The 20,628-nt window shown below is 55.9% G+C and overlaps 2 protein-coding genes across 2 annotated transcripts; both read right to left on the bottom strand.

Moving 5' to 3' along the window:
- Nucleotides 1-269: 269 nt before the first annotated feature.
- On the bottom strand, nucleotides 270-7,105 carry SMYD5 (SMYD family member 5). Its single transcript, XM_050896190.1, has 13 exons — nucleotides 7,010-7,105; nucleotides 6,692-6,800; nucleotides 5,882-6,021; nucleotides 5,534-5,655; nucleotides 4,745-4,814; nucleotides 4,207-4,311; nucleotides 3,658-3,720; nucleotides 3,399-3,469; nucleotides 2,995-3,101; nucleotides 2,369-2,425; nucleotides 1,414-1,508; nucleotides 1,080-1,150; nucleotides 270-444 (listed from the first exon to the last, which is right to left on the bottom strand). Exons 1-13 carry the CDS (start codon nucleotides 7,103-7,105, stop codon nucleotides 306-308), a joined length of 1,245 nt encoding a protein of 414 aa, XP_050752147.1. The 3' UTR covers nucleotides 270-305.
- Nucleotides 7,106-8,849: 1,744 nt separating this feature from the next.
- Nucleotides 8,850-15,167, bottom strand: LOC127015496 (homeobox protein not2-like). The gene is made up of 3 exons (XM_050895470.1): nucleotides 15,008-15,167; nucleotides 11,607-11,815; nucleotides 8,850-10,732 (listed from the first exon to the last, which is right to left on the bottom strand). Exons 1-3 carry the CDS (start codon nucleotides 15,165-15,167, stop codon nucleotides 10,574-10,576), a joined length of 528 nt encoding a protein of 175 aa, XP_050751427.1. The 3' UTR covers nucleotides 8,850-10,573.
- Between the last annotated feature and the right edge of the window lie 5,461 nt (nucleotides 15,168-20,628).

Below are 20,628 nucleotides of genomic sequence, written 5' to 3'. Positions count from 1 at the left end.
CAAGCACCAGCCAGCCCCTCCGGGGACCAGGACACGGCAGGGGGCCACCAGCTCAAAGCCTGTCCTCCCAGGGAGGACGGGGACGGCCTGACACACACACGCACAGCGCACAACAAGGACAGGCGGGAGCAGGGCCTGCCTCCGGCTCCGCCGCTGCCCCACTCCGCCAGACCTCCGCACCCACCGCCGGCACGCGGCCTCCCACCCGACCCCCACAACACAACCCTGTTTCTAGTATTAAAGCTGCTGCCTCTCGGAGGACCCCCGCCCCGTCCCTTCCCTCTCCTCTCAGCCCGGGGCCAGGATCAAACGTCAGTCATCTCATCCTCCAGCTCAGCATCATCCGTCTCCCCTTCGCCCTCCTCCTCTTCGTCCGACGTCACGTCAGCATCGTCGGCTTGCGCTAGGCACTTGGGACACGAGCAGGTAAACAAGTAGTTCTCCCTGGAAGGAGGGAAGGAAGAAGGAGGAAGAGTGATGGCGGTGAGACAGGCACAACCCCAACGCTGCTGCTGGGCAGGGGGTCGGGGACAAAGCAGCCAGGAAGGGGCTAAATATGTTAAACCCGGAGGAGTGTGTGGGTTCAATCACGCCGGGCTCACGTGGGGTGGAGGTAGTCTGGGTGGAGAAGGGGATTTCTCAGCCCTGCAGGGGTGACAGGACATGGGGATGGTGACCATCAGCAGGAACCCCTACCCTTGAAGGGCGGAGAATGAAAAGGAAGGTGGGTGGGGAGAGCAAGGGTTTGCAGGAGCGAACTGCAGAGTGGCGCAAGCCTGCAGAGAGAGAGGGGGAGCCCAAATCCTCGGTCCCTGAAGCTACAACACAGAAGAAGGGATTGCAAGGAGCTCGAAGCACCGAAAGCACCACAGGCTACGTGCACACCCTGCCACGAAGCCCGAAAGCAGCACGTGCTGCGTGCACACCCTGCCACGAGCATGCCGGGTTGCACACCAGCCCGTGCACAGCCACACGCCAGGGCACGCACAGGGCCCCGAGGTGGGGATGCAGCCCAGACTGACTGGCTGGGGGGGCAAAGGGGTGCCGCGTCCCCCTGGGTTCCTCCAAGCAGCCCCTACCTGAGTATCTTGTTGCGGCTGTGTCTGCTCCGCTCCCTCTGACAGCAGTCTAAATAACTGATGCAGATTTCCTGTGAGCAAAGAGAAACAGGTTGGGCTGAGAATCGCATCCCACGAACCCAAAGCAGCACGATTTGTACCAGTCCCTCTCGGAGTCAGGCAAAAACATGGCGTCTGGCAGCTCCTACACAGGATGAGGCATGAATTCCTCTGCCAGGACAACGCAAGAGACAAAAGGTACAGGGGCTGGGGTCCGCGGGGGATGTAGGGGACACAGGGACCCTCTGCCAAGGTGCGATGCCACCCCAGGTTCATCCGGGCCCCGCTGTCTCACCTCTCCTGCTTCGATGTCCTCCAGAGCCGTCAGATGCAGGAGGAAGTTGTTTTCTGGGAAGGATGTCTCGGCATTGGGGATGCAGCTGTGGTTACCTATGGGGAAGACGGGATGCAGCTGTGAGGGTGTCTCCAGAAGAAGGGGAAGGCAGAGGGAGGGTTGGAGACCCCACACAGCCCGCAGGGCTTGTGCCTGCCCTTCTGTGCGGCCCCGGCACACTGAAGCCAGTGCCTCCAACTGGGAGGGCCATGGCCTGGCTAAGGATAAGGCAGCACAATGCTGCAGCCACCCCATCTGCCTCAGGGACACCAGCATGACACTCTCCACTCACACTGGGGACTAGGGGGCCCAGCGGAGCAGGGTGCAGGGCCAGGGCTCTCCGTCAGACCCACAAAAACCACTCGGACAGAGCAAGCTGTCTTGGATCAACCCCAGGGATGCACAGCACCATCTCTGTCCTCCAGGTGCTGAAGGAAGGGTGCACAGGGCTGTACTTCTCCCCCACTTCCCAGCTCTCCCAGCAACCAGGCCCTGCTCGTCCCCACTCTGCCGTTAACGCTTAGGAGTGAAAGAGGACGGCTCCGGGTGCTGGGACATCCTCTCTTACATCCCCACGGCCCGGCTGAGAAAGGCTCCCTCCCTTAATGGTTTGTTCAGCTCTGTTTTGCTCAGACAAGGTTGGAGGCGGTCTCTTTGCTAACTGCCTACGTGGCTCCCGGAGCCTCTATCGCATCTGAGTCCATTCAAGCCAGGACTGACCACTTCAGAGCTAGGTGAGATGCCAAGAGACCCGAAGAGAGCAGCCAGGCTCCAGGGCAGCACCCATCCCATCCCACCCACGGATGGGAAGCATAAACCCCTTTCTCCAGAGGCTTTTAGGAAGAGGTGAAGCAGTCTAGCCCAGGACATCCCCCTCCTCCCTACTAGTTTTCCTCCCAGTCCTTGTGCTACTTACAGCAGCTCTGGAGCACGTAGAGACCCGATCCCTCGCAGTTGAGGAACTCTCCCGATTCTGCAGCACAGACAGGGGGGTCAGAGCTTTGCACGGGCCTTTCTGGCTCTTCCACACGCGCAGCTCAGCGCGAGCACGAAGGGATTGTCCATCAACGCTGAACGCACCCAGCCAGCGCTGCTTTGGGAGCCGGGTGTTGGAGGGTGATTTCCAAAGCACCCTTCTCTCCCCACTGGGAGGGGATGGAGGACATGAAGATTTACAGCCCCAGGCTCCCTGGCCTGACCCTGTACTCACACAGCTGCATCAGTCAAATAAGCGATAAACAGGTCTTTGAATGTTTAGAGTAGATGGGACTTTTCTGCACAGGATTCCTCCAGATCAGCCCTTCAGCCACCCCAACCTGCCGCAGGTCGTGCTGCCCACAAACTTGGACTTGCCCTATCCACATAGCAAGCCAAAGGCAGCAGGCATGGCTCGCATGGACCAGGGGAATTGGGATCTCCTAGTCCCCAGCAGGAACCCCTCCTCGTCCCTGAATCCTGGGAAGAGTCTCCAGCAGCGGAAACTCTGCCAGGTCCTGCAAACAGCCCCGCTTGACGCTGCCCATGGTCACTTCAGAGCCTCACCCTTCTCAATGTCCTTGTAGAGCTGGTCGATGAAGGCGTCCAGCTCCTCTCGCTGCAGCATGGGGAGATCCAGCGCATCGCAAGCGTGCACCCACTGGCTCAGAGAGCTGTCGGGAAGCAGAGGGACACCGTTACAGTCCCGCAGTGCTGTCGGCACACAGAGGGACCTCGCAGGGGGAATCTAAGGGTTAAACTCGGCGGCTCTGAGTGGCCAAGGTCTGGCAGAGGAATGCGAAAGGGTGGGACACAGCCAAGACGAAGGACTGCTTTTGAGTTTGCCTCTCCATCCCCATCTCTTACATCCGAACCCAGTCATTACCCAGGCCAGCATGGATTTACAGACTACATCCCCTCCATGCCACATCTCTGCTGCTCTGCAAGGAGCACCCAGAAAGCCCCATTACCTTGTTCCTATGCCTTGGCCATTGGTCCCAACGAGGGCAAAGAGGGATCGAAAGCCTTCTGGAGTGAACCACTGCAGAAGGGAGATGAGAAAGCAGCTGAGCCCAGGCCAGCCTGCGGCAGCACCCCACTCTGCAAGTGCCTCAAATCCCGCAGGGAGCTTTGGGGGAAGCAAGGAATGGGCAGAGTCCCAGGGGAAGCCCTGGCCAACCGGAGGGTCCCGCCACGCTCCTGGGCTATTCGGGAGGCAGCTCAACTCACCCTGCTGAGATGTTCGTCGTAAAGGGCTTCGGTGAAGAGCAACCGCAGCAGCTCCAGCTGGCCCTGGCAGGACATGGCAACACCGTCAGGGTGGGGAGATGCCACTGGGTGTCAGACCCAGGCTGACGGCTGAGCCCAGCACAGGCCAGAAGGCTCAGGAGTCAGGCTCCTCATCCTTCCCTGCAAGGCTGGAGGCTGCTGCCCCCAGAGCAGCGAAAGCCACTCATTTTAGCAGCAAAAGCCACCTACTCAGCAGCTAAATATCACCCTGTCCCATCCCACAGCAGAAGCATCTCCACCACAGGAACGAGCAGCACGTCCCACTGAAGCACCACAAGCCCAAAGCCCTCTAAGCCCAAAGCCCACCTCCTCTCTGTCAGGTCAGCCAAGCCGCTAATGGGGGGCTTTGTGCCCCCACTTTGAGTCTGGGATTTCCAGTGTCTCCTATCCCAGCTGTAATGGGGCCTCTGCACCCGAGGGCTCGCAGACACAGGCAGGCAGAGGGCAGGCTCGGGGATTCAATGCATCCGAGCGCTGCCAGGCACTTACCTTAAATTTGTCCCCCAGAAGCTTGTGCACAATCTCCTCTTCTTCATTTGCTGTCTTACTGCAGAACTGGGAGAAGGTCTTGATCCACCACTCCTTGTCTTTAGCCTGAAAAAGGAATCAAGCAAAGGCATTGCACCAACATCGCTTTCCGCCCCAGCCAGGAGAGAGGGATGAGAGGACAAGCCCCGCTGAGCTCAGAGGTGTCCAGCCTGCTATCAAGAACCACCAGAAGCAGTTGCATGGTGGTAGTTTATTGTCAGAATAAACACCGAGAAAGCCAGGCCAAAGAAAGAGAGCCAAAGGAAAGGTTCGGTTCTGACTAACTATTTTGGTACAGAAAAAAAGACCTGCTTGGCTCAGGACATAGGAACATCCTTTGCTGCCTGCTGTCTCCATGACCAGGGACCACTAGACATTGAAATCTATTCAAGCAGGACCCCGCCAGTCACTGGAGAAGAGATCCATCCTTGGGAATAACAGCCACAACGGCATGAGGAAACCACACACCAGCAACTGTGGCTCCAAACTGCAGACGTACCTGTTTGACAGTGGCGACCATCCGGGCCATCAACATGATGCTGGAAGTCTCCGGTGGATAATGCATGTTTCTGGGGGATAAGAACGAAGAAAAGAGATGAGCAGATCAGTGCTGGTACGGAAATAAAAAGCTGGACGGAGGCAGAGGCAGCTGCCATCCGTGTGGTCAGGCCCACACTCATCCGTCACACCAAAGCGGCCAGTGCAGCATCACTGGTGGGGATCCAGCGCTGCTTGGGGCGAGGAGAAGCCTGCACCCACCTGCCTGCTCTAACCATACAAATAATCCCCCACCACCCTGTTAAACTAGAGCCTGGGTCCCATACAAAGCCCAGGACTGCAGCAAGAGCTGGGGTTTGTGACGAGCTTTGGGTCAGGGATGTCGCTTCTCCCCTCTGTGCCCATTTTGTCATCTGCAAGCAGGGACAGCAATTTATGTACCCGCAGGGGTGCCACGAGGAGGATCTCCCAGAGGCTGGAGATCTGCAGGAGCACTATAAAATTGCAGGAGTGAGGGATGCGCAGCTCAGTGCTTTGTAGCTCTTTACTGGGATAAAAACAAGAACTGCTCAGCCGTGTGTCCAAACCCTTGCGCTGCCAACACAAATCCACCTGCTGCCCAACCAGCAGGTACAGCTGGGCAGTGTCCCATGGCCACCACCACCCTCCAGCCACCCCATGCAGGGATGCAAAGCAAGGACGGTCCTCAGCCCTGGTCCCAGGCAGCGTCACCCAGCCCAGGAGAGCCACCTCCTCTGCCCGTGGAGCAACAGGCAGGTCGGTCCCCTACCTCCATGCCTCCTGCAGCTTGTTGAGGGGGTGCGTGGGGTCGTCACGGGATGGGCCAAGGCAGAGGACCTGGTGGTACTGCTCCAAAGCGGCCTGCCTGCATTCAGCGCTGCAGTACGTCACCTAGAGCGAGGGGCACAGCGCCCGGCATTGGCTACGGCAGCAGGAAAAGGGGGTCCTAGGCCCAGCCGTGCCCCCTCCCTGACCATCTGAGCCCCAGCTCTGTAGCCATTACGATGCAGAAGGGAAAGGCAGACACTCACCTCAGGGCAGCGCAACTGCCTGGCTAGATGCTGTAAAGGAGTCAGCGACCCCAACAAGACCACAGTCCCTCCCGGCAGCCCCATACCTGGCACCGGGGACACTGCTGGTACAGGTCTTTCCGGATGCTGCACTGCTCCGGGTGAGGCAGCACCAGGGAGCTCTTCCCCAGCAGCCGCTGGGCATTTTCCTCCGCCGTCTCCAAAGCCCGCAGGCAGTGATCACAGGCTGCGGGGAGACAAGACGGACGGATGCCACAGTGAGAAAAGGGGCCAGGGCCCACGGCAAGACAGCATGACTGTTACCAACACCATCTCCGAGCTGGAGGCACCGGTCTCTTACCGATCCCTCCATAGGAAAGACCATTTCTGCTGCAATTTAAACCCCTCCAGCCCTCATCTGCTGCCCTGGAACACCGGGAAGTGTTTAAGAGCCAAACATCCCCATGTCGCTGACCCGCGATGGAGCTCAGCACACAGCAGGGTCTAGGTAGGACAAAAAAAGTTTAAAATCCTGCTCGTACAACCCTCGTTTTTTGTTCTGACGCCTCTGGAGAGCGCTGGCACCTTTGCAGGCTGTACCACCCGCCGTGGTGAGATTGGGGTAGGACCCACACCACTAAAAAATCAGGGTTCCCACACAGATGGTGCCCGATGGTGGCACGTGGCGCTTTCCTCCAGGGCTGATGGAAGTCACCATCCCTCAAATGACCCCAACGTTTTTCAACTTGCCAACAGTTCGTTTAGCGCAGAGGCAGAAATAGCAGCAGGGCCACCTTCCTGGCCATGCTAAGAGAAACCCAAACCCTCTCCTTGAAAACCGGGCAGCTCCTTAGGGACCCCGCGGTCACCTCGCCGGGGCAGGTGACGGGGACCTGCCACCACTGCCGGCCGCTCACCTCGGTAGTTGTACAGGGCGTTCCAGAGGAACTGGGACGACACCACCGGCCTCTCCACGAAGACGGTTTCCCCTTTGCGGATGTTCTTGGTGGCGAACAAGCCTTTCCCCTGCCGAGGGAGAGGCGTGGGTCAGGGGATGAAGCTGAAACCTACCTGGGGGCTCAGGGTACCCCCACCACCACCCGCCCAGCCTGAGGGCAGGCTGCCGGGTTTTCACCCCCTTTCCCCCCAAAAAATTGGCTCTGCCGCAGCGTGAGGGAAGGGAGGGACCCCCGCGGCGGGGGGGGGGGGGGACCGGCCGGGACCGCCGGGCTCACCTTGGCGCTGCTGATGAACCGCGCCTCCGCCGCAGCCCCGGCCCCGGTGCGGCCCCCTGCCACGGCGCCGCACACGTCCCCCGCCGCGGCGGCCATCTTCGGGCGGCGACTTCCCCGCTCTGACCCGCCGGGGGCGGGCAGCGCTTCTTCCTTTTCCTCCTCCTCCTCCTCCGCCTCCTCCTCCTCCTCTCCCCTCACCCGACGCCCCGCACGAAGATGGCTGCCGGCTCCCCTCGGGGGTCCGCGCCCGCCATCACCCCCCTCAGCCCCAGACCGGGCGGGGGCCGGCGGCCATCTTAGCCCTCCCCTCAGCTTACTGCCCCCCTCCAAAAACACCGCCAAAAAGCCCCGAAACGGGCTGGGGCGCTTCCACAGCCACCCGAAAATCAGATAGGAGTTTTGCTACCTCTCCACTATTAATTATTATTATTTTTTAACCGTACAGCCGGGGGAGGGGCAATAGCCTTCATAACCTTGTCAGGCGGGAACACAAGGTACCCCCCTCACAGGGCGAGGAGGCATCGCCAGCTGCCCCTGCGCACCCAAAATTGTCCTGAGTTTCCCCAAAAAAACCTTCAAAACACGCTAATGTCGCCCCTGCACCCTCACTGCCTCCTGCTAGGCTGTCTGCAACCGCCTAAAATCCACGAAAATGCGGGTTTAGTTGTATTTACTAATTCACGCCGGTGCTGCCAGCACTTGCTGGCACTCAGTCCCGCTCTTCAGCAACCAGGTGGCTGAGGCAGGTTTGGGAATATGGGACGATTTCATATTTGGGGCTTTTTGGGGTGTTTCGGAGTCACTAGATGTCACTGTCGGCTCGTGGCGGGGACACGACACCGGGTGGTAACGCTGCGCTGCGTGGCCGGCTGGATCCTGCCACCTCCATGCCCAGGCCGGCAGCCCATGCGGGAGCATGGCCGCAGAGCGGGGACACCTCCCTGGCCACCCGGCCGGCGACAAGGGACAGACAAACTGCCTGGGACACCTTCCCCATCTGTATTTTGGGGTCTGGCCCCGGTGAACCCAGCAGCGGGCTGTGCAGGGCACTGCTCCACCATGCAATACGCATCCCAGGGGTCTACAAGGACCCAGACGCAGGTGGAGCAACGCTACCATACGACTCCTATTTCAATTACATCTTCATACTAATAGTAGGAAGACTAGCCATTATTGTAATAACAGCATTACACGTTCTGTTTTTCTAAGGTTTCAGTGCTAAGTGGCGGGGCGTTTCATCCATCAAGCATCAGCTTGAGTCGTGGCCTGGCCGGCAACGCTTCGAAGCGTCCTTCGTGTCTCTGAACAAGCCCTGGTGCTCACAACATTAATTTGAAGGATTTGCGAAGCTGGGCCGGGATTGCTTCTGCTTCTGTGTTTGCAGAGCACGCAGGGAACCTTCTCCCAGACTTCAGTTTGCTGAAGCAGCAGCCCGACAGAGCAGGGGCTGCACAGGTCTGGCCGCATCCACCTGCAGACAGAGGTCCTTGTTCTCCGGGAGCAGCAGCCCGAACCTGAGCACCCCGTGCTAACCAGACATTACATTTCTTACTATAAATGTAGTTCTATCTCTGCAGGAACTGGCCCAGAGATAGTAACTCGTGTTATCTACTTTCACCCGTGATACGGCGTCATCAATTTCCAAAAAAACCTGCTTTTTTAAGCGTTTATTTTGTCTCAAACAGTTTATTAAGAAAAAAAACCCTCAAACTCAAACTTTTGGGAAGGATGAAAATACGTTGGGTTTTTTTTTTTGTTAATAATTTCAATCGAAAATTAGAGAGAGTAGTTGGAAATGTGTTTTCCTTCTGTTTTTCTAACACTTACAGGTTTTCAGCTGATCTGTTTAAAAGCTGTTCTTGCTCCATTCCAAATGTTCAAGCTTGAGATGAGTGCACAGGTTTACCAGCAAACACACAGGTGCGGGGGAAAAAAAAAACTGCTTTCATATTTGTATTGGCATGTCGGGAATGAAAACGTGTGAGAAGAAATCACCCTTTCAAGAAGAAATCACGCTTTTGTGACTTCTGTTGGAAAGCAGATGTTACTTTTTGACAACAGGGGTCTTAGGAGGAGGAGGAAAAGGTGCATTTCTTCTGTTTTCTCTTTTTTTTTTTTTAACTCCATTTCCTCAGAAACACAGATAAAACTGTACACAGCAAAAAGGATGGATAACCCATCCCTGGCAGCTATGGGGCAAGAAGCCACTGAGGCATCGCTGCCTGCTCAGAAACGAAGGAGCTGCCCAACCCTGCCTCCCCCCAGCCAGTCCCATCTCTTTTTAAAATACACTAGATTTTTATTAAGAAGCAAAGCAAATAAATAAGTGACACTTATTAAGGAAAAAAAAAAGTTGTTTCTATAAATAACAATATAAGAGTAAAGTGATAGAAGGAGATGCAATAAATTATCCTGAGCTGACGGGACGTGGTGCCTGGTACCCTGGGCAGACCTAGGAAGGTGAGGTGACGGCCCGAGCGCTGACAGCCTGGCCTAAGAGCACTTAGCTGCTAACACACAGACGGGGAAGGTCGAGTGCTTAGTCCTGACCCCTCAAAGCCCTCCCAGCCACCAAAAATACAACTGCTAACTGCATCGGGTGGTTACAGATGGGCTCGCCGAACACTCCAGGTGCCGTTTCCCATGGCACTTGGATGTATAATGAGGAGAGAACAGAGCAACTGCCGTCTGGGCCAGAATCGGCACATCTGGACGAGGGGCAGGGGGTCGTCTGAAGCACCAGAGGTGTTGGAAAGCTGCCTTTTTATAACAGCCCTGATCCTCGGGCCAGCCCGAGTGCCTCATTCCCTGCTGCAGCGGCATACGCACACCTTGGCGAAGTAAGGCAATGCCAGAAGACAAAGAGCCCCACCGGGTTCTGCCCTCCGGGTTTGGGAAGCCAAAACAAAGGCACAAATACACCAGGGCATGGGACAAGAGGAGGCACTTGTGTTCCAGGGGGCAGGATCAGACCCTGTTCGTCTTATTGCAAGAGTAAAGATAGTCTGCGGGTGGGAGCAAAGGGCGTTCCAATTTTAACTTTTGTTGTTGTTGTGATCTAAGCATCAAACACGGGAGTCAAGTTGACCAGGAAAAACAATCGGGGTCGACTGTCCTCCCAACACAGGTCTCCCTCCTAGGAGCACACAGCCACACGCAGCGCAAGTGACCCCGTGCTCAAATGCCCTTATGCTCACAGCCGTCAGAGACACCGTCTGATTGTCACCCCAGCCTCTCCGCTGGAAACTGGTTGTGCGTCCTGGTGCTTCAAGAGCAAACAGGAGAACACATGCCTTGCCACAGCTATGGCACCACCAAGTACAACCGGCTTGGTGATAAAGCCCTAGGAATTACGGCACATGGCTACCAAACAGCAGCCAAACAATATTTGGGGGGGGTTTCCTCCCAGCCAGCTGCAGTTTAGTCCTGTAGCTCCAACTCTCGGATCGAGAGCGTAATGTCTCGCTTGGACCGAAGAAGCGCAGACGTGCCTGCATCCCCCGTATCTCCGTCAAGCAGACACGGCTCAAAAAACAACAGTGGCAGCTGAATCTCATCGGCTGTTCAAAGCTCAACGTCCACGGTGTCCTCCTCGTGGTCCTTGATGTCCGTCGAGTCTGTGGTGGCAGGCTGTATCACCCCAAACTGTGACAGCTTTGCCGCCTTCTGCTCCATGCTCTGCTTCCTCCATTTGATCCTCCGGTTCTGGAACCAGACTTTCACCTAGCAGGAAAATGGCACAACAGCTTAATCCAAGGTCTCCAGGAGCCCCTTTCCAATGGTGACCGTTGCCACATGCTTCCGACGCAGATGTCCCCAAAACGCAGAGTTCCATAAAGAGGGGGACATGCCCCCTTCTCTGCTCGGGGCACAGTGCCTGCAAGCAGGAGGAGGTGACACTATGGTGGGAAGAGTGGTGCTGGGAGAAGGGACGAGGGGAGAGGGGGACGCAGCTGCGCAGAGGCGGCTCTGGCCGGGGGAGTGAAGGAGATGCCTCCCCTAGCTCCCACGAGCCACTGAACCCATCGCTGGGGCCACGGCTGCCAGAACGCACGATGAGACACCCACCTACCCCCTGCCCCTGTGCTGTTCACACCCTCCCTGTCCCCCCCCCCGAGAACCGCCCTATGCTTTGCTCTCCCTTTCCTCAGCTGAATTTGGATCCCACCACGGAAGATCACACGGCTCCTTCTTTGCACAAGAAAGAAGCAGCTTGCAGTGGGAGGGGCAGAAACTTACTGGGAAGAGCAGAAAAAAATTCAGACCCAGCGTCACAAAAGGACAGTTAATGCAGAGGATCATAACAATGTAGATACATTAGTCCAACCCAGCTTGAACTCTAAAGCGAACAGGTTTGTGCTCCTAAATGCTTTTTGTTCCACTTCACAGATTAAGAAAAGGATTTTCTTATTCATAAACCATCTAAACCTATCTCGCATCCCTCCAGGCACGTGGCTTCAATGCCATCTTGGAGCAGGGAGTCCCACAGGTCACTATGCATCACGTCCCCCCACTGCACTTCACGGCAGGGGAATCACCACAGACCAAACCCAGACCCAGAATCTATGCCGCCATCCCCAGCTCCCCCATTTCTTACCTGAGTCTCTGTGAGATGCAGAGTTGCAGCCAGGTCTACTCGCTCCGTGCCCACCATGTACTGCTGCTTGAGGAACTCTTGCTCCAGCCGCTCCAGCTGCTCTGGTTTGAAGACGGTGCGGACCCTCTTCATCTTGCAGGGCCCCCCAGATCTCCAAGGCCCAGCAGGGCCCAGCGAGTTGGCCCCTACACACTGAGACAACTCCAGACCTGCAAGCAAGAAGCAGCGACTGAAAGGGGTCTGCATTTTTGAGGCCATTCCTCCAGCCCTGTTGATGTGCCAAACCCAGCTCGCTTCAGCTGTAGCTGAAATCCAAATGCAGCTGCTCTATGCACTAAAGGGGGCTGGGAGAAAGTAGCACCGAAAAGAAAAGCAGGGATGTCCCTACCCTGTCCCTACTTAGATCATCTCATCTAGGCTCCCTTTCCCACAAAAGGCTGGACCGGGTGATCTTTCGAGGTCCCTTCCAACCTATTCTGTGATTCTACCCACAGGTACAACCTAGGACAGTCCTGGACGTGCAGCCAGACCCAGAGAAGTCAGCACTCGAGGTGAGCAGGGTTTGACCTCCATCTATATAGGATCTTTGTAACAGAATAATAACCAGCCCTCGTGCAGGTCCTCTTCCTTTGGTCTCAGTAGGTTCAACTGATCCATAAAGTTCCTCATGTGCGGAGGCATTAGCAGGACTAACAGGTGGATCTGGTCTCAGTCTCCTATCTAGTTGTGGCCTGATGATAACAATAATTACCTAATTAACATACAATACAACATCAGCACTGTCACAGGACCAGCCGGCACCAGCCTGAGTGGTGCTGTCTCTGGTTTCTAAAGCCCTCCTCATCCTGCCAGCAGAGACTTCAAGTCACACACATCTCCATGTTCAAAAGGAGCGTATGACTGCTACCCCTGACCATCCCCCAGGAGCCACAGGGCTCATCAGAACCAGCTCTGTCCTCCTGAAGGACCTTCACAGGAGCCAGATCTCACTGCCGGGAGGACTGCAGCGTGGAGAGACCACAGTCAAAGGCTGAGGAAAGGGGGCTGCAGACACCAAAGCAAAAAAAACCTGCACCCGTGATGCTGGTTCTGGAGTTAGGACACGCACAGAAACATTAGCGCAGACTTTGCACATCTGACCGCGAAGCACTGGAGGGACAATCGAGCCCCTCCTGCTCAATGCCAAAACCTGCTGGACTGGGGACTCTGCTCCTGTTCTGAGCCCCAGAAAGACTGCAGGCAGTGGGACCTGCCTGCACAGGCGAGACCGCTGGGTGCCACGAGAACACCTCCAAGTACAGTCGTGAAGGTATTAGGAATCAGGTAAGGCCAGCGCTAAGATATATCTGATGGTACCACAGCTTCTGTCCTGCCAACACCCAAGCACACACTTAACTTCAAGAAAGAGAACCCACTAGTACAGCCAACGGGACTTTTCTGGGTGGAAAGCAAAGTATGCAGTATGCATTTGCAGGATCAGGCCATTAACGCTCCCCACCATTGCTGTTCTGAAATCTCAGCCCCCGGGCAACGCGATCTGGCTTTGAGATCAGCTCTGCTTCCAGCAGAGGTTGGATTCAGCAGCCCGCAGAGGTCCCCCGCAGCCAGAGTCATTGCACGCTGTCACCAGGGTACAGCAGCAGCAGCCACGAGGGACGGTGGACTGGTGTGATGCATCTATAGCGTGGCAAGCCAAGTTTCTTTAACTTTTATGGAAATACTGTACGTAACGATGCCAATTCACACCCGCTACTTCTCTCTCCTTTAATGACTGATGTTGTCATGTTCTCCAGGCACAAATGGGCACCTCGACCTACTTCGTTTCATTAATTGGGTGTAAGTTCTGCGCGTGTTTAAGGATTTGTGGGATGGAAACCTGACAGCTTAACAGCCGTAATTGCACTTAAAACTATTGTCATCATTAAAATAATTTCACCCGTCACATTTTTTCTATTTTAATACTGGGATAATAGCAAGTGTAATTTCAAACATGAAATACTTTGTGGAAATAGCTTTGGAAATTGTTTGACTATATTTTCATACCTGTATATTTGATATAATACATAGATTGACACACAACTATGCAGATGCTGTCTCGTAAAAGAAATAATAGATTAAACAGTTATGCTAAGTAGTTAAAAAAAGAGATCAAGAGTAGCAAATACTTTTGGTATCTGAATATTGTAGCTATCAGGATCAAATGGAGAGTTCCTTATACAAGTAAAATATGTGCTTGGCTGCAGGTTTTGCCCGGGCAACGACGAGATCAGGCTCTGAATGCTAAAAAGATACTTAATTTCAAGAAAAATATTCTGAATAGAAGTACTTCATTAAAAACAAATGAGTCGTTTTGCTTATAAAAAGTTACAGTACCCCTCAGTGAAAATACAGACAGCGTGATGGATTAGCCAATATCATCCATCACCCCTCTGTAAACTTTACCTAGGGATCAACAACAAAAATCTTTTTCCTTAGGTGCTTTTGCACTAAAAATACGAACAGTTTTTGGGGCCGGGCGCTGCGAAACACCCAGCGGTTTCACTTCTGCGAGTGAAAAACGGCAGGAGAGCACAATTACAGGCGGCCGAGGGCAGCTTTGGGAGAAGAGGGGGGCCCCACACAACAGCAGAGGGGTGCTGGCATGGTGGAGCAATTACTTGCAGGGCTGAAGCTTTGGGAAATTCCAGCAGGTTTTCGGAGGCGTGATGAAAACACAGGCACTGCGGTGCCTTTCTAGTACATGAAAAGAGAAATAAGTGCCAGTGCGTGCAAAGCAACCCTTAAAATGCAGGTGGGGGCACACGTGGATATGGGGGGGACTGTCCCTGACCTGAAACCTTCAAGCCTGAAGGATGTAAATCGATTCATCTGGGTCTCGCTTCACCCAGTCATTTAATGTTGGGGGTAAATGGCCAATATTAATTATCGATCACTACAGAGGGGAAAATAAAAGTGTATTAGGAAACTCTTCCCTCTGCCTCCTTCATTTCCCACAGCCCCAACCCAGCTCTTCACCCTGGGGCTGGTCTGAGGCTGCAGGAAATGAAACTACAGCCATAGGGAAAAAAAAACCATTTTTGGTGACCCAAACCCCGTTATTTTCCAGTGCGGGCGATGCCAGCCCAGCGCCCGGCTGGAATGTCCCCGCACCCCCCCCCCCCCGCCTGCAGAGCCCCACGCCTGCACTCCCGCCCCGTCCCCAACACCCCCTCGTTCCCTGCCCACCCGCCGGACACGCTCACCCACGCACACCCACCCACCCGTGACGGACGGGAACACCCCGCACACCACCACCACCACCACCCCCCGCTCACCTGCACCGCCCCTCCCGGCCGCGGCACAGCCCCAGCCCCAACCCCAGCCCCAGCCGCCCGGCCCCGGCCCCAGCCCCGCTCCGGGGCCCGGTCCCGGTCCCGCCGCGGGCCAGGGCGGGAGCGGCGGGGCGGAGGCGGCGGCGGCGGGGCCGCGGCGCGGCGGCTCCCGGGCGAGGAGCGCTTCGATGTGGAAGGGGGTCTTGGGGGGCGGCGGGCCGGGCCGGGGGCGCGGCGGGCTGCGCAGCATGGCCGGGCCGGTGTGCCGGTCGCCGGCCCCCGTCGGCTTATATGGAGGGCGCGGTGGGCTGGGATGAGCCGCGCTCCTATGCAAAGCGGAGGCGGGGGGGCGGCGGGGGGCTGCCCCCACCCCCGCTGGCCTGCAGCGGCACCCCCACGGACACCCCTTCTTCCGCACCGACACCCCTCCTGCCACGCCAGCTCGTCCACGGACACCCCCTCCTTCCATGCCAACACCCCCACGGACACCCCTCCTTCCCTGCTGGCACCTCCGCTGACACCCACCTGGACACCCGTATCTTCCCTCACAGGCACCCGCGCTCCTTCCCCACGGACCCCCACACTGACACCCGCTCCTTCTTCACAGACACCCAAACCAACACCCAAACTCCTTCCCCACAGACACCCACACCAACACACTCTCCTTCCCCACGGACCCCCACACCGACACCCGCTCCTTCCTCACAGACACCCACACCAACACACTCTCCTTCCCCACGGACCCCCACACCGACACCCGCTCCTTCCTCACAGACACCCAAACCAACACCCAAACTCCTTCCCCACAGACACCCACACCAACACGCGCTCCTTCCCCATGGACCCCTACACCAACACCCACTCCTTCCCCACAGATACCCACACTGACACCAGTTCCTTCCTCACGGATCCTCACACCAACACCCACTCCTCCCCATGGCCACCTTCTCCTACTCCATAGACACCCACACCAACACCCACTCCGGACAGACACCCACTTGGACGCTTGCTCCTTCCACCACAGACACCTCCTCCCTTCCTCATGGCCAACTACACCTTCCCCCCCCAACCTTGCTGACACCCTCACCTTCCCCCAGACACCCACATGGACACATACAGCTCCCCACCCTGACCCCACTGACACCCATACCTTCCCCCACTGACACCCAAACCCCCCCTGACACCCACATCTTTCCCCCAGGCCTCACAGGCGCACCCACACCATCCGCCCGGCCACGGTCCTCAGGCCAGCCCACCCCTACCCGCTGCCCATGGGCACGGACGTACCCCGGGACCGACTGTGCGAGCCCGTCCTGCCGCCGTGCCAAGGGCAACGTGTCTGTGTGTACCTGCTCGGGTGTGTCGGAGGGTGTACGTATAGCTAGCATACGGGAAAAACACACGCACAGGCTAAGAGGCGACTGTGCTTCGGAAATCTAGCTGTTCGTCTGGTTTGGGTGCCAGCCCCCTGCGATACGGCCGGAGCCAAGCGCAGCCGCGTGGTCCGATGGAGAGCTGCGGATGGCACGGACACCTCGCCCAGATGTGAAGCGTACTCGGCAAACACAGCGCTGGGGATTCGCAGCCCTGCGCACGCGCAACCGTTCCTGCTCAAATCTCCACAAGCACCAAAGTCCCGCTGAAAATTCACTCCGGTGTATGCGAACGCGGAGAAATCCCCAGACCGGAGTCTCCAGGTTAATAAACACGGAGCAAAAATCCCCTGCGGCTTAATAACGCGGCATTAAACGGCTCTGCGTGCACAGGCTAGCTGTCCGTATCCAGTAAATCCTGCCTTAAAGCAGGGATGCGTGCCATTTAAAGTTTCTTTTCACTGACCAAGTCGTAGAAATAGACCCGTTATAAATGACCATCTCTATATTTTTGAGCATTTCAAAGCAAATGGAAATTATGGGAATGCATGGGCAGGATTATCCTGCTTGCGAGGAAGCACCCTGGTGATGGCTACGGGAACCTCGGGCAAGAGGATGGCCGCAGGAGACAAAAGAGTCCCTCAAGTTTGCCTTTAAAACACTTTTTTTCTGCCGTTTAGCATCCTGTCTTCCACAGCAGCTTCAAAATAAGTGAATAAATACAGCTGCTGCTTTATTGCTCCTTATCCAAACAGCCAGCCCCGGTCCTGCCGCCGCGTAACTATGTGTTTAATTGAAATCACACGTTCAAAGCTGGGCAAGTGCCGAAGCCTCCCCCCCCCCCCCCCCAAAAAAAGCTGCCACCAAGAAAAAAAAATCCGCAGAGATTCACAGCTTCTGGCTTTGCTTGCACAGAGGTTGTGTGGATTAAAATATGGGTGTCGTTATACGAGTTTTTTATTTGTTTTATTAAAAGCCTGTTAAAGCTCTTAAATATTTTTCCTCTTTCTAATAAGTCGTGACTGCCACTGTAATTCCCGTGGAAAGAGATGTTGGAGATGCGCCGGTTATTAAGGGAGCAGTTTTACATGGCGGTTGTTGGGATGGGCGAGCCGTCGGCAGAGCAGGGGGTTATGGTGAGATGCTGCTGGCAGGAAGGATGGACAGACGGACGGACAGCGAGCCGGAGGGACAGACGGACGGACAGCGAGCCGGAGGGACGGGCAACCAGCACAAGCACCGGCTGACTTTTTCCCTTCGGTTTCTCCCGCTTGGCCGAATTCGCTGCCTAATGACGCGTCCTGTTTCCCATTAGTACTGTGTGCTCAGCTAATGCATTTCGGTTGGAAAGCTGGAAATTTTCACTCGCTGGTAATGACTTGGGAAATATAGCACCCAGCAGCCAGGCAGAGCGGGGGCTCCAGGCCCGGGGAACCCCCCCTCCACCGCCCCCCCGCCTCCCCCTGCCCACATGAGGTTGAACCACCCGGCTCCATCCCCACCCCATCTGCTCCCAGCAAAGGGGGCTTTTGCGGGAGCTGGGCAGGGGAGATGAAAGGATGGGCCCTGATCCTCTGGGGGTTTGGTGGTGGGGTTGGTGGGTTTTGGTGGTGGGGTTTTGATTTTATTTGATTTTATTTTATTTTATTTTATTTTATTCCAGTTTTGTTTTGCAAGAGCGTAGAAAATAAAAGGGGAGGGGGAGTTTCTTAGGGGGGTAAAAAAAGAAAAAAAAATCCCCCACAACAAACCAACAACGAAAAAAGCCCCCAGCCCTTTGTAAACATCCCCCCTGAGCAAAGGGAAGGAGGTGAAAAGCATTTCCTGATAACTCCATTAAAGAATGAGGCTGCATTAACATTCCAAGTACCTCGACAAGAGATGAAAGTGGAGAACTTGAGTTCAGCCTCTCCTTGCTCCAGATGTTATTATGGGCTCCCTGAAAGGTTTTTTTATTTCTTTTTTTGCAAAGAGACAAAGATGTTGCCTACTTCAAACGGGGCTAATTGATGCTAATGACTATCAGATAGAGTGGGGGCCCTTATTCCCCCCTGCGAAGGGGAAAGAGAGAGTGCATTTTACAATCCCCTCATAGAAAACGCCCCACTCTTCAAACCAGGTTGCTGCTTTGGGGATTTTTGTTTCTCCCTGGCTGCTGCTTTCTCTCCTCCTCCACTCCGCCCCCCCCCCCCCTTCATCTTTTCTGTCCCCCTTCTTCTGGGCACCCCGCAGCTCTCACTTGTTTGCCCATGAGAAATTTCACACCTCGCCTCTGTCGGTGGGGAGAGCCTGGCTCCATTTCCATCCCTCTCCGAGCCGCAAAACCATCCCAGCGGGCGAAAGAAGTGGCGGAAATTTCCCCAAACCCACAGCAAGCACACGCGAAAACGTGACGGGGATTTTGTGCATCAGTAATCCGGGGCATGAGTCCTTCTCCAAGTGGGAAAACATCTTCTTGACTGAGAGCATCCCTTCAGTCGCATCCTATTAGGGAGAAGATGGATCCCAGGGCTCCTGTTGCTGATTAGACAGGCGTGTGCTTGCTCTCATTAGGATAACTAGCCCAGCACCGCCAACCTCAGGAGTCTGAAATCATGAGCTCATCCCTTTTACTCTTAGAAAAATAAAAATTGGCTTAAAAATGGGGTGCTGAACACCAGCTTTAGCTTTTACCCTTGTGTCAGATTTTTGCAGCCATTTCTCCTGTGATAATTCATAATAACAACAAATAATAAGCCATAATCCAATAATAAAAAGGCAACGGGGAACGTCCCCAAATCACACGGCTCCTGGAGCTGGTGATTTGCCCCTTCCCAAGCTGGATCCCACTGAATCCCATGGGGAGAGGGGAACGGGGATTCACCTTCGCTGCGAAAAGAAGAGCACGGGGTTTCTCCCCGGAGGATAACTGATGTGTGTTCGTTCCTTCACCATAAAGCCGAGAAAAATTACTCAGGCTAACGATAATTACTGTGCGTGCTCTTTGCTCAGGGAGCACCCAGCAGTGCCGGGTGGCGGGGTGCCATCCTGCCTTGGCTTTGCCACCTTCAGCGAGGTGCTGGGGAGTTGCAGAGAGCTCCGGAACAAGGTGCTGGTGTCGATTGCTCTTGGCAAACCCCGTCTCTCCTTGTCTGCAGCGGGATCCGGCCGCAGTTCGCTTTGCCTTCTGGATCCTTGGCACCTTTGCAGGGTCCCATTAACAGACCCAAACTGGGGCGAGGCCAGGAGCGATGGCATGACGCTTGTCTGCGCTTTGAGGGCATTACACAGCAATGGGAGCCCCGGTTGCAGGTGACAAGAGCACGGCCAACCTCATAACGTCCTCCTGCGAGAGCCCAGCACAGGGACGGCCACCGGCTCCGGGGAAACGCTTCTTCTGAGATCATGGTTGCTTCTCAGCTGAGCGCTCCCCGGTTTGATCCACTGCCCGAGCACTGGGGAAAGCCTCGTGCAAGCAGCAGCGTGGGATGGACATGAGGACTTGGGAACATACGAGTTTCCTCCAAGAATGTTATCCCAAAGGCTGGCCTGCAGAGGAGACCGTCCCCATCCTCTCCATCCCTATCACTTTATTCCATCCCTTGCTTGTCAAACCTTTCGGGAGCCGACTCAACACGTTCACGCGATGGAAAACTAACCCTGCAAAATGCAAGGCCCTTGCTTGCAGCTCAGGGGTGCAGGCAGAGGGGAGCTGGGGCGGGGGGGGGGGGGGAAGGCAGAGGGCAGCATCCTTCTCTGTCCCCCCCAGCCCCAGACAGCCAATACACACCCCAGCCGCCCTTCAGACACTGGCCCCGGCTGCATTGTCAGGTTAATTTGGGATAATGGCCTGCAAAGCACCTCAGCCCCATCCAGGTCTCATTAGCACTCGATAATATCAAGCATCCTGAGGAATTGCGGCTCTTCCCCCTCCTCCCCAGGGCACGGAGCCCTTGCACCCAGCCCGAGCAGAGCGTCCCTGGGGATGGGGACAGGACCTGCTCCTCTTGTTACTCCATTGCCAAGCTTGTGGGGCAAAAGCACCTCTCCCCCGTAGCCTCAGGGCTTTCCTGTGATTTATTACCCAGGCTGATATTTCCAGGCAAGATCTGAATCAAGCCCACGCTGCAAGGAGGCTGGATTCTGCCCCAGCCTTTCCGTGGGGAGATGTTGTCCCTGATTCAAGCGGGGCTGTTCCTCGGTGTCGCATCCCTCGGTGTCACATCTGGCCTCATATCTCAGCCAGATGTGAAATGAGGGAGCGGGACCTGCTGCATCCCACCACCTTCCCCGGCTGCTGGGGGGCCGTCCGCCTGCCTGGGATCCCTCCAAATACAGCGTGGGTTGAGTCCACGAGTT

Source organism: Gymnogyps californianus, chromosome 4, assembly GCF_018139145.2.
Source record: "Gymnogyps californianus isolate 813 chromosome 4, ASM1813914v2, whole genome shotgun sequence".
Lineage (NCBI taxonomy): Eukaryota > Metazoa > Chordata > Aves > Accipitriformes > Cathartidae > Gymnogyps > Gymnogyps californianus.
Note: the sequence above shows the minus strand (reverse complement) of the source record. Positions and strands in the feature narration are given on the sequence as shown.